Raw genomic sequence first — 12,270 nt, forward strand, 5'->3', positions numbered from 1 at the left:
GGCAATGACATTCATTATCATAAATTGATTGTATTTCAGCCTAACATTAGAAATATAGAGATGTTTACCATCATTCCTTTACAACATAGCTCAAAATTCATCTTCTCAACAGTGCATTAAATTTCACTGTCAGTTTCTATAGGCTCAGAATGTAAAGTAGAAAAGCACAAAATTTATAAGTAGCACTGAAAAATCAGTATAAAGATAACCAGAAGTAGTTATCTATTAAAAATCAGACTAGTAATAAAAACCTATTAAATTTGGGAATTAATTTAATTAAAAGTTCAATAAAAGCATGCTCTTCTAGAAAATTCTGTTTCAGTTGATAAAGAGTTGGATCCTTATATTAAAATGAATTTTCCATGTGATTCTCATGCTACTAACTTTTTAATACTAGAGTGGAGCATTTTATTCTTAACCTTTAACAATTACTATACAACACATCTCTTTGGATGCACCTAAGATGTTAATTATGGTTTTTGTTTTGTTGAGAAGATGTTTCAAAGTGTGGAATGGCTTATCAGAAATTTTTCAAAGTTTTTTGAAAGAAATTTTCCATAGAGTAGACCTGAGGTTGGCTGGGAAGAGATTATAACCGAGAAGGCTTGTTACTCTGTATCTGATTTCTTGAGTTCCTTGTCTCTTTCGGTACACAACAAATATTTGTTGACTGAACAAAAAGTGCTTAGGGCAAGCCATAAATATAGATAGAAATATAGACAGCTGTAATTTAAATTATATATATATATATATATATATATATATATATACACAGAAAATTGTTTTTTCCAGTAACAACCAAGGAAAGGAAACTTTCTATTTGATAACCTGCCACAATTTTATCTAGCACTATTAACTGTTTTAGAGAATTTCACAATTTCTTTCTTATGGCATGTCCGGTACACCTTCTTGTTCCATGAACTTTCTGCTGCTTTACCTGCTGTGATTTTGGTGATCTGCCAATAAGCAGCGGGTATTAGGAGGTAGAAGATCAGACGGTCAGTGGGAGAGACGAAGGGCACAGGCCCACGGCCTTCTGCTGTGCTGTCTTTGCAAAGGCTTCTCAGATTCTCCGTCTGACTGTGGTGCAGGGTGATCGTGATGTTCCTTTTCAAACTTACTAATGATGCTCTTTAGTTGTCTCTGAGACAGAAGGTTTACTGAACGAGCTGGAACAAATGCTACAGCAAGCACTGGAGCCGACAGCAGCACCTGAGAAGTCAGAACAAGAACACAGAGAAGAAATAAATCCAGGAGAAAAGGTAATATTGACAGTTATTATCAGGCCTAAATAGCAACTTCAGATTCTCTAAAGGGCAGAATTGTTCTGGATTGCACATTATAATTATACACAACTTCTTTTTAATATCTGAAGTTTGAGCCCTTGATTTTCATGAGTTGATTAATAAATTAGTAGCCTATCAAGAAATCACAATACATGCCATTTTTGAAAAAAAAAAATCTATGGTTAAGCAGAGAGGAAGTCTTTTTATTTTAGAACTTTGGTATTGGAATGAAGAAAGATGGAGGAGGCTCACCCTAAATGGGATGGATCTCTACAGATCAACCTTTCTTTCATTTCTGATTATTTAAGTTGGGAGAAGGAAGGGAGTGGAATACCAGAAATTTCATGAAAAATTTGTCCTCTTTGGTTCATGAACCAGGATAACTATTGTAAGAAACAAACTACATAGTTAACGTACTGAATTTTCACTGGAATTTGTTTCCAAAATAGTAGTTTGTTTTTGTTTTTTTTTGTTTGTTTGTTTTTGCTAAAATAAGTTCCACCACTCGTATCTAAGTTTATTTTTTTTTCCTTTCCTTTTATCCAAATATGTAGGTTTCAGAAAAGATTGAGTGCTTTGAGGATAATGTGGCTGGAGACAACATGTAGGGTATAGATAGTCCATACATTGTTATTTTATTCAGAGTATCTGCAAACAAAATGAGGGTTTTTAATACTAGGTCTCATTAATGAAGAGCAGCAATGTGGTAATAAGTCAGGAGGAATAAACTTCCACCAAGTGTAGTCACACAAAATAATTAGAAAGAAAACTGATAGCAGGGATACAGTGCTTGTACCCAATCCTGCTCCTACCACTAAGGATTCACATAATTTACCAAGGTATTTATCACCTACCTGCCTCAAAAGATATTTTCAGGAGTAAATAGGTAAACTGGGAAAATATTTAGCTTAAGCTCAGATATCTCAGATTATATATTATTATAGAAGAAAATTAGGAATAGAAATTTCTAGAGAATAGATGTTAAGATTTTCTTACTTAATCTCTTGTCTCATACTCACTTGCATCACACTTGGAACAATTATTTATCCCCAAATTTGATTGTTCTCACATGCATTAAAAACAAAGTATTTAGAATAATCAAGATTGTTTACACACCTCAGGAGACTGCCCAAATCACATGATTCCATTTAGGACTTTAAGAAATATAAGGATGGGGCTCTAACAATGCCTTATTGAAACTACGAAAATGTACAGAGTTTACTATTACAGATACAAATGTGTTAAAATAAATGAATGTCAGCTGTTACTGAGTTGAAAAACAGGTTTTTAAAATCAGTACTAGCAATACCAACTTTTATTGGAATATGAGTAAGTTATAAGTGCCATTTTTTTCTGATTAATTTCCCTTTATAAAATGTCTGTTTTCTGTTAAAGAATTTAACCTTCTGGAGAACAAGATCTATAGGTCGATGACATGTCTTATATACATATAATTAATACCCAAATTATTCTTTTCTAGCAATTTTATGTTTTGTTTAATTTCTATATGGTTTTGAGCAGTGTGTTTTTTCTTTTTCCACTCTTAGCAGTTTGTCTTTTCAAAAATACAGCCAGGCTGATTTTTATAGTGATGTCCTGGAGCTTTTACAGCCACAGAATTGGCTTCTATTTTGCCATTATAACTAGTGACTTGATAGAACAGAAAATTACTTCTGATCATTATTTCTTGAGGTAAAATACATAGTTTTAATACATCACCTTGCAGGAGCTCGCTCTTTGTTTTAGATCTTTGTATTTTAAACTTTCAAAAGGCATTTAGAAAATGTAACAGTTAATTATTTTAACTTGCTGGCAGGCAAGTGAGTGCCTCCTGCTGCCTGGTTCATAAGCCACTCTGCATACCAAGTTTGTAAGTCTGGCATTCGTGCTATGTTCAAGATATTTAGGGCCTTGTGTACCTTTAAATGAGGTGAATAGCTATGAAACCAACCAGCAAAGCTATAGAAATTTCTAATGTAAAAGTAAAATAATGACCACCACTGGGACTTCTTTCTGCCTCTGACTAGTCCTGGCTCTCTTTGTCTGTGTCTGTCTGTGTCTGTCTGCCTCTCTCTCTGTCTCTTTCTCATTACTACGAAGAATTAACATGGCTTCCAAAACAACTCTAGCTAAAATGGGAGATATGATTTGTTTTGTAGAAGTCACTTTTGATCAGCTAAACATTACAAAAAGAGCCACCAGACAATGTTAAAGTTCTAAGAATGCTGATTCTCTGAGCAGATACCACATGAGCTGTTTTCAAAGTTGTAAATTTTTTTTGGGGGGGGGCGGTCTTTTTCATTTTTATCGGTACCAGGGATCGAACTCAGGACTGCCTGCTTGCAAGGCAGGTGCTTATGCCGCTGAGCTAAATCCCCAGCCCCTCAAAGTTGTAAATTTTATGCTACCATTGCTCATTTCTCCTGCGAGTTTGCATTTTCAGTTTGATTAACCTGAAACATTTACACCAATGGATAAATATAGCATAGTATGAAGAAATGCATACACATGTGGATAATCAAAACTCTTTCCTATTGTCATCAAAAAGTTTCATATTATTTTCCTTGGTGGAGTCACTTTCCTAATTATTTTCTCCTTTAGTTAATATTAATTGACATGCTCTTATCTGGCAAGCAATGGAAAGAAATGAATTTCATATTTAGATAAATCCACTTGAATAATCTACAAACTACACACAAAGTAGGTAGTTTACTACATAATCATTTGCATTAAAAGGCAAATTTTATATATAAATATATGTGTATGAACTACATGTATATTTTGATAAGTACCCATAGTGAACGTCAAATATAAAAATCTCATGCGTGTGTAGATTGGTGTGTACCCACACAATATTCTCACAAAGGTTTATCCCTAGGAGGCTTTAATTCTCTGAAATAATTTTAATTATTTTAAATAAATATTTAGTTTTAGTATTTAGCTCAGCAGCACAAGCACCTGCCTGGCAATTTTGAGATTGTGAGTTGGATTCCCAGTACCAAAATAAATAAACAAACAAATATTTATTATTTTAATATTTTAAATAAGGTAATATAGAAAATTCAGAAATAAGATCACATTTTCCAAAGCATAAAATTAAAACAACTGCATATTGTGGGAAGAGAGATAGAATTTAAGTAAGTACTTATTCTTACACAAACACATGTACTACACATTAAAATGGGGATTATTAATTGATCACCATGGCTTGAGTAATTACTACTTTATTTTGTTCAAAGAAACAAGTAAATTAGATGTACTTCCAATGACTTACATGCTTATTTTTGCAGTTACATAAATGCTACCCTGAAGTTTCTGCAGGCAATCCATTTCAAGACCATCCTGAAGAAGACTATCTTGTCATTGATGGGGTAAAATTAAAAGCTGGAGAATGTATTGAGAATATAACTAACAAGTTTAAAGAAATAGATGCTTTGATGTCTGAATTTTAGGGCACTATAGAGATTTCAAAAGTTAATTCAGAAAACATTGGCATATTTATATTTTTCCTGAAGTCAAACATTGTTAAAATAATTAGTAAAACAGTTATACATTATACAGAAGTTGATAGTTCTAGTAAATTCCTGTTTTATATTTTGAGAATGTCCATGATTTTGGGTTAAAATTTTAGAATTAAAAGCTCTGGTATTATATCTACAGATTTTTTTGTTTGTTTTATTTTAAAATGGTTTATGAAATATATATCATAAACATGTTTTTCAGTGATTATTTAAGTCCTTTATTTTAATGTAACTAAGTATTAAAGTGAATATCCATGCTATTAAAATTCTTGGAAACAATTCAAATAATCTTAGAGAATATGTATTTGTAGTAGAACTAGCCTAATATAAAATAAAAGGAAATAATAAAACTATTTTTGTGCAATAAAGTTGGATATTTCTTAAAAGACAGTCATGTAAATTGCCTCTTTATACCAGAAAAAATAATTTCTACTATGGTTCCCATAACTGCCTACTTAACTGAATGCCTGTGAAACCTGGGGCATCTTATCCTAGGCTTCATCTTCCCTGCTGAATCAACATCTCTGCAGATGAGATTGGGCAAATGTAATTGAAAATGCCTAAGGAGAAATTAAACACATATATTATAAAATCCAAAAATATGGAAAAGTAATAAATGTGTAATTTTTCAAGGATTCTCCTGTGCAGTTTTGGTAGATGTTTTTCCAGATCCTGTTCTATTCGTACACAAAATGCACGTGCATGTACCTCTGTCTCTAGTTGCCATGCTGGTTTCCTTTGGGTGTGGAGGGTTGGAGACAGGACACTTCAGGTACTTAAACACCACAACTGGAGCTTGAGGAGACCAAAGCGTGCAAGCACCACGACAAGCTCTTAGTTGAATCACTTGGAATGGTGTGTGATGGTGAGATGGAGCCACAGCACACCTGGAGAGCCCTGGACACAGGGGAAGAATTCGCAGTGTATCCTGAAAACCATGGAGAATAAAGGACGCATTTCAGGTAACAGGATCCCTTTTCCATGACAGAAAGACAGGTGTCTGCAGTGTGGAGAGCAGTGAGAGGAAGTAACCCTGGAGACAGCAGATCAGTGAGGAGAGTATTTCAGGAACTCTTGTGAAATTGTAAGAATTTGAAGCATGATGGTGCTACAGTAGAGGAAATGAACAGACTCTAGCTAAGTTAACATCAGTAGGTGAGTGGGATTTGGAGACTGAATATTGGGCTAAGGCAGAGGGAGGCATTAAAGACAACTCTAAGATTCTAGTCTTTATGCTATTATTCAGTAATGTGGAAATAATACAATTAGAAACATTAGACAAATACCAAGTTTAGAGTAAGCTGTGAGTTCGGCAGAGATTATGATTATCTCACTTTCTGACAAAGCCTGCATTTTAGTACCTCTCTGAGAACCAGAGTGACTAAGACTAGTCATTCAAAACATACTTATATTCTAACTGGTACGAAACAGTGAAGGCCAAGGCCTTTGTTTTCTCTAACAGCTGATTTACTCTATAGCATTTCAGAAAAAATATTTTCCTCTCTTTTCTTGGGAGCGATTTTAAATGTACATCTTAGAAGATATTTGAGGAGGTAATCGATTACATTTTTTACTGCTGCTTAGAATCAACTTTAAAGTTTTCATAACTCTACTTAAAAGACTTCAGCCACAACCTAAGTGTTTTATGTAAATCTATATCTAGTAGATCAGTTACCTGTTCCTATTGGCAGTATGCACAGCAACTTTCTATGCAAAATACTGACATTTCCAGACTAAATTCACCTCTACCACGATGTGAATTGTAGAACCCTCGAATTTTACTAAAGTCTTTGTGCATTTGAGCAACTCACCGTGATTCTGAGAACAAACATTTGGTTTAGTTCTGTCTGCAAAGGAAAATGCAGTGTACTCTCAGACTGCGAGAATCTCTATCCGTGTGAAAAGGTATTTTTCAATGTTGAGATAGAACGTGCCCCAAAAAAGAAAAGGGGAGCTGTAGAGTAACACCTCCATCTTCAGAATGCAAATTATTTCTAGGTGGCAACTTCTAAATGTCTTATGTTTAGAGTCACCTGTATAAAATGGGCCAAGTATACTGATGGAACTGTGAATCCAGAGTTTATACTTTCAGGTGATGGTTCTGCTACCTACTAGCTAGGTGACACAAGGCAATTTATCAAACTTTTCTGAGCCTAAACTTTTTTCCATCTATAAAATGAAGGCTACTATGAAAGGAATCAATATGAAGTATAACATTATTCACACATGGAAAATCACGCTGATCACAGCTGTGCTCACTGTTCATTCCAGATCAGTCCTCTTCCCACCATTCCTGCCATTCCTCTCCTGTGCCTCGTGGACCAATATACCTAGTTCAACAAAACCCAAGTGTCAAACCTGCTTCTGAGGGACTAGGACGGGGGACTGTATATGATAGCTGAATTTTAGGGCAGGTTCAGAGGCAGTGCCTTATGTTGATGGTTAGACGTCTTTCTAGGTTCCAAGGACAGTATAATAAGAAAATTTAACCAATGGAGGTTAAATTCTAAATACATTAGTTTCATCAAATTAAAAATGTGAGGCAATATGTTAAAACATCTTTCCAAAGATTTGAGTTGAAGTATGAGTTCCTCTTTGTTTTCAGGTTAAGAAATATTTGCCTGAATCCACTTTGAAATGAGTTGGGCCAAGCCTTTCTGCTCTAAACTCTATGGTGTATTAATTTATGGAAGGTCTGGATCCATTGGAAGACAGAATCTCCAATTAGATCTATGGACAGTGAAGGTCTGATCAACAGAACCATGTCTAGTAAACCCGTATCTCAAGAAGGCTTGGTCCATTTGCCTGGTGCTGAAAATGAGTTTGTGTAAGAAGGTCCAATGGTAAGAAACTTGCCTCCATCCTTATTGGAGACAGAGTCTGCTTGTGCTGGGTTAGTCTTTTGTTGCCACACAAAACATTGGCATAAAAACAAATGTATGCACTTGCAAAGTCTCTGTTGAACTTACTGACACTGTATTACAGGGTATTGCAACATAGACAGTTAATTCACATACGTATAATGCTAAGCATAGTTGCAAAATTGTGAATTTTTCTATGAAATAACTGATGCTCATCTCTTTCTATAGGAAACTCATTCATAACCCTGGGGAGACTGTGCAGCGCTTTTGGTAGCTAGTAGGAAGCAAATGAACTAAAACCTCTACCAAATAGCTAGTAATCCATAACCACATCACTTAATCGAGACTTACAAATGGTAGAGCTCTGCAGATAATTTCAGATTGGTAGATTGAAATCTGTGCCCCTTCCAAGAGACTAGAATTCTCTATTTTTATAATATATTTTAAAATACATAGAAATGTATATATTTTTCTCCCTTATGGCATCTCTAAGCAAGATATAGACTGGTAGGCTTTTAGTTAGATGTTCCCCAAAGCCTGATATCCTGTAAGTAAGGCTTTCCAGAGGTGGCTGGCCTACTGCACATGAAACTAGGATTAAGAATATGTGACACACACACACACACACACACACACACACACACACACACAAAAGAATGTGTGACACCTAATTATTTTAGTATATTTCTGACTGTGGCTACGGAAGGCTCACCCTGGGTGTGGGTGTTCCACCCAAAAGACTTGTAACCTGGGTAGGATAAAAGAAAGGCCACTGCTGCTGTTTTGCTGCCTGCCCTGACATGCACTGTTTCTCTTCCTCCAGGCCTCTGCTATGACACCATGCCTTGGAGCCAGCTGATTATGAACTGAAACCACTGTGAGCAAACTTTAATTCTGTGTATTGGGCACTTGGTCCCATCAATGAGAAAAGTAACTAAGACACAGACATCGTCTAATTTAAATTTCTAAGTACTTATAACTGAACCAGCTCTTAATGCCTGTCAGTCCTGTTAGAGGAAAGTAGTTTGGGACAAATAAATTGGGCCTTCACATCTAAAGAGCACATTCTGTGCTGGCAAATCTAAACACTGACACTTCTGTTCACTCATTTGTTGTATGGTGTAAGCACTCAAGCCAGTGAGCAGCATGATTAAATCAAAAGGCAGACAAGGACAGGATAAAAATGGGTTCTAAGAAAAACTGAAATAATAAACTGTCTGCTTTTAACTGCACATAGCAAGGTACTACAAGGAAAAAGTACATTCGAAATTTAAAAGTCAATTTGCAAATAGAATTCAGCATTTATGGAAAACATGAAAGTTGTCAAGTTGGAAAAAAGATTATTCTTATCTTCAATTTCTCCATCTTGAAAAAGTTCCTCCAATTAAAATATAGCCTGAGACACAAAATCAAGCACATTCTTACTAAATTAGACCAAAGGAGTAAGAGGCTAAATCCAAGTGGCTTGCAGGGAAACATGACCATGGGGTAAAGGCCCGGTCAAGGATGCGACTGTAGCAGTGTAAAATATTACAGGGTGATTCTTAGTAAATATTTCAGCTAGACACAACTTTTATAAAGGTCCAAGACAGTTCCTCAGCCACTTGAGGCAATGAAAGTACCAGGATTTAAATTTGGAGAAAGTCTTGAAAAAGTGTGCTTTAGACACATAGAATGAACTGGAATCAGATACATAAAAAACACACTTAGTTGTACACAGAGTAATACTGCCAATGACTGAAACAGTTTGAGTGGAGACAAAGATTTCTGAGCCTCAAATTTCTTCAGGGGGTTTTGTTACACAGCACTGTTATGGTAAGAGTTCACTGCCACATTGGACTTCATGGTCCCAACAAATCTTCTCACAGTTTTCCATCTCTCCGGGGGACCTACAGGGAGTTTTTGCCCCCAGGGTTATGTTACAGGCAAACTAATTCTGCTTTCTGGGCTGGCCCCAACTTGCAATCTTGAGGTGTTCTGCTCAACAACCTTTCTATCTTTGGAGCTGACCCAGACTGGCCTTGAGCTGCTAGGGGATCAGGCCATTTTCTGTCCAGCTCATAGCTGAGTTTGTTTTAATTTGGGTCACATTGCTGTATCAAGGAGATAGAATGTTATAGATTTACAAAAAGAACACCAGCACAACCAACATATCATTCATATCGTAAGGGTGTATTGAGCAGGTCACTTGTTTTACTTAATGTTTGGACTGTGATAATCACAGAGTAGACAGTGGAGATGTGTCCATAATGGAGAAAAAGCTTACTTGGTAAAGAAAAATGTGTGTGTATTTTCACATCCCCCATATTTTTTTTTTTTTTTTGTCTTCATGGTCTCTTTAGCATTTTGGTATTGTATCAGGATATTGAATTACAAATCCTGTTTAAGTCTAGGTTTTACTTATTAATTCATCTAAGTCATACAACCAGTAAATAAAAGACAGAGTTTGACTACACTTTTCTCTGGTGTTATATCTCGTACCCTTGATCACTGTGTATTCTGTCTTTAACATGTTGCTTATTGGCTGAGTGGTAAAATGTTCATCTAGTTTCCTCATATATAAAATGGCAAAGAAACTGTCTAAAACAAAGCATTGTGAGAATGAATATTTGATGTGAAAGTCTTTTATAAATTAATTTTATTTCCTGTGTACTCTTTCCAAAGTGAGCCAAGTACATCTTTTAGTATATTGCAATTAAGAAATTGCTGAGATAAATTATAACCGTACATTTGAGACTATCGCTTTTACTGCCCCTGTATTATTGACCTACAAGTCACCACCATGTTTCTTTTTGCTCTTTTTAAAAATTCATCTTTGGAAACCAGCAGCAGCACATGGGCTCTCTGGGGGTGGAGTGTTAGGAGCAACTGTCTTTTAAATTACATTTCACTGTTCAGTTTTAGAAATGGCCTTAAATCACTTTGCTTTCTTCATAAACATTCAGTTAAAATGATGAGTAGTGGTTCTTTGTCACCTCAGATGTGTTTCACTAAATGCATGAATGGCTTTTGCTGTTCTCCAGCAAGTTGGAATTTCAGCCCAGGCTCAAATAGCTTTCAAAGCCAGGAAACTCACCCAATTTTCGATCAGCGTTAGTCTCTATCATTGTCTACACGTCTTTATTTTGAAATGAAATTAAGTCTCATTCACTTAAAATGTTATAGAACAAACCTCTTGTAATTTTCAGAGAGAGAAGAAAGATACAGAAAAGATGAGTAAATGTGACTGTACTTTTCTCTTCTGAGGCTTGCAGTCCAGAGATGGGAAATGTAAATACACACAGGTGGCCCATAAACCAGAAAGTATATTTGCAAATTAAATGTCTCAAAGTAGAAGAGCATTTGCTTCCCAAATAACTAAGAGCTAGTAATTATACAACCTGTGGATACAATCCCTTCAGGCTCCAGGGACTTGCTCCTGCCAGAGGTGAAAATCATCTCACAGAATCCAAAGTCAGAAGATAATTTAAGATCTGAGTTGCTGAAGTTAAGCTAGAGGCAGGCCTTTGTTTAAGAACCTCTTCCTTGATTCCTCCTGAGTGTGGAAAGGGCCTGTGATAGTGACACACATTTTCAATCACTGTCTTGGCCTGAAAGGACATTCTGCTACTACAGTCACAATTGGATCAGGGGCAGGTACTCCCCTCTTCACTTAGCTACCTGCCTGCCATCCACTATCTCTGTACCTCCATCAACAGCCTGACTACTTTGAAAAAGCCAAGATGCAGGCGGTACAAGAGGGAATGTTGGCCAAGAACACTCATCTTGGATGATGGATCTCTGTAGCCAAGGAGCCCTTGCAACATGTTCACATCAGAAAGAGACAGACAGCAGATGAGGAAGGGGAAGGGTTGTCCTTTTCAGGATAAGGGGCTGCCAGTCAAGAACCCCACTCCTGCCAACAGCCCATCTTACCTCTTCCATGGCTGCCTGGCCCTGGCTTTCAGTAGCAGTTGCTGTCAGACAGAGCTAGCACAGAAAAGCACTATTAGTCACGGTACCTATGAAAGTCTCACTTCTTCCCAGAAGAGGCAGATTGGGGTTTCAGTCTACAGGGATATGTGAAAATGCAGATTATTTAGAAATGGAACCAAATTTATGATTAAAATGTATTAAGTATGAGCCTGGAGACACTAAAGCAAAGTAGAGTTATGTTAGCTTTGACTGTAAGCACAGCTTCATAGAAACTCTGCTTTCTTTCAGTTTAGAATGAGCCAGTTTTGTGCCAGGCATTAGTAATACAATCTTGAACAAGGTGAACCTGACTTCTAACTTCATAGAATTGACACTGAGCTTGGACAAGTTGCTTCAACCCCACCTGTGTCTCACTTACCTGAAAATTAGGATGGTGGTAATGACAATGGCAATGTTATTCACAGTAATACCAGTGTCATAGCATAGAGTACTTGAACAGCATAAAGTAAGATTTACAAAGCATGCATCCAGTATCTTGCACATTGCATGCTGTTTCTATGATTACATTTATACAGACTAATTGGTGAGAGGAACCCATGGAAAAAACCTTTGCTCTGTCAAACATACCCAGCCCTTTTTTTGTTTTTATTTTGAGACACGTTCTTACTATGTGGCTACATTGCCCAG

General features: G+C 36.3%; 1 protein-coding gene across 1 annotated transcript in view; it reads left to right on the forward strand.

Annotated features, from left to right (window-relative positions):
- Nucleotides 1-5,175, forward strand: part of Zcwpw2 (zinc finger CW-type and PWWP domain containing 2) — a 180,626-nt gene extending 175,451 nt beyond the window's left edge. The window contains exons 8-9 of the mRNA XM_063257073.1: nucleotides 1,138-1,262; nucleotides 4,577-5,175. Of these exons, the coding sequence (XP_063113143.1) occupies nucleotides 1,138-1,262; nucleotides 4,577-4,738 (287 nt within the window). The 3' untranslated portion in view covers nucleotides 4,739-5,175. The remainder of the gene's footprint in view (nucleotides 1-1,137; nucleotides 1,263-4,576) is intronic.
- The last annotated feature ends 7,095 nt before the right edge of the window (nucleotides 5,176-12,270 follow it).

Source organism: Cavia porcellus, unplaced genomic scaffold (genome assembly GCF_034190915.1).
Source record: "Cavia porcellus strain 051 isolate PalLab524CR breed Dunkin Hartley unplaced genomic scaffold, mCavPor4.1 scaffold_10, whole genome shotgun sequence".
Classification (NCBI taxonomy): Eukaryota; Metazoa; Chordata; class Mammalia; order Rodentia; family Caviidae; genus Cavia; species Cavia porcellus.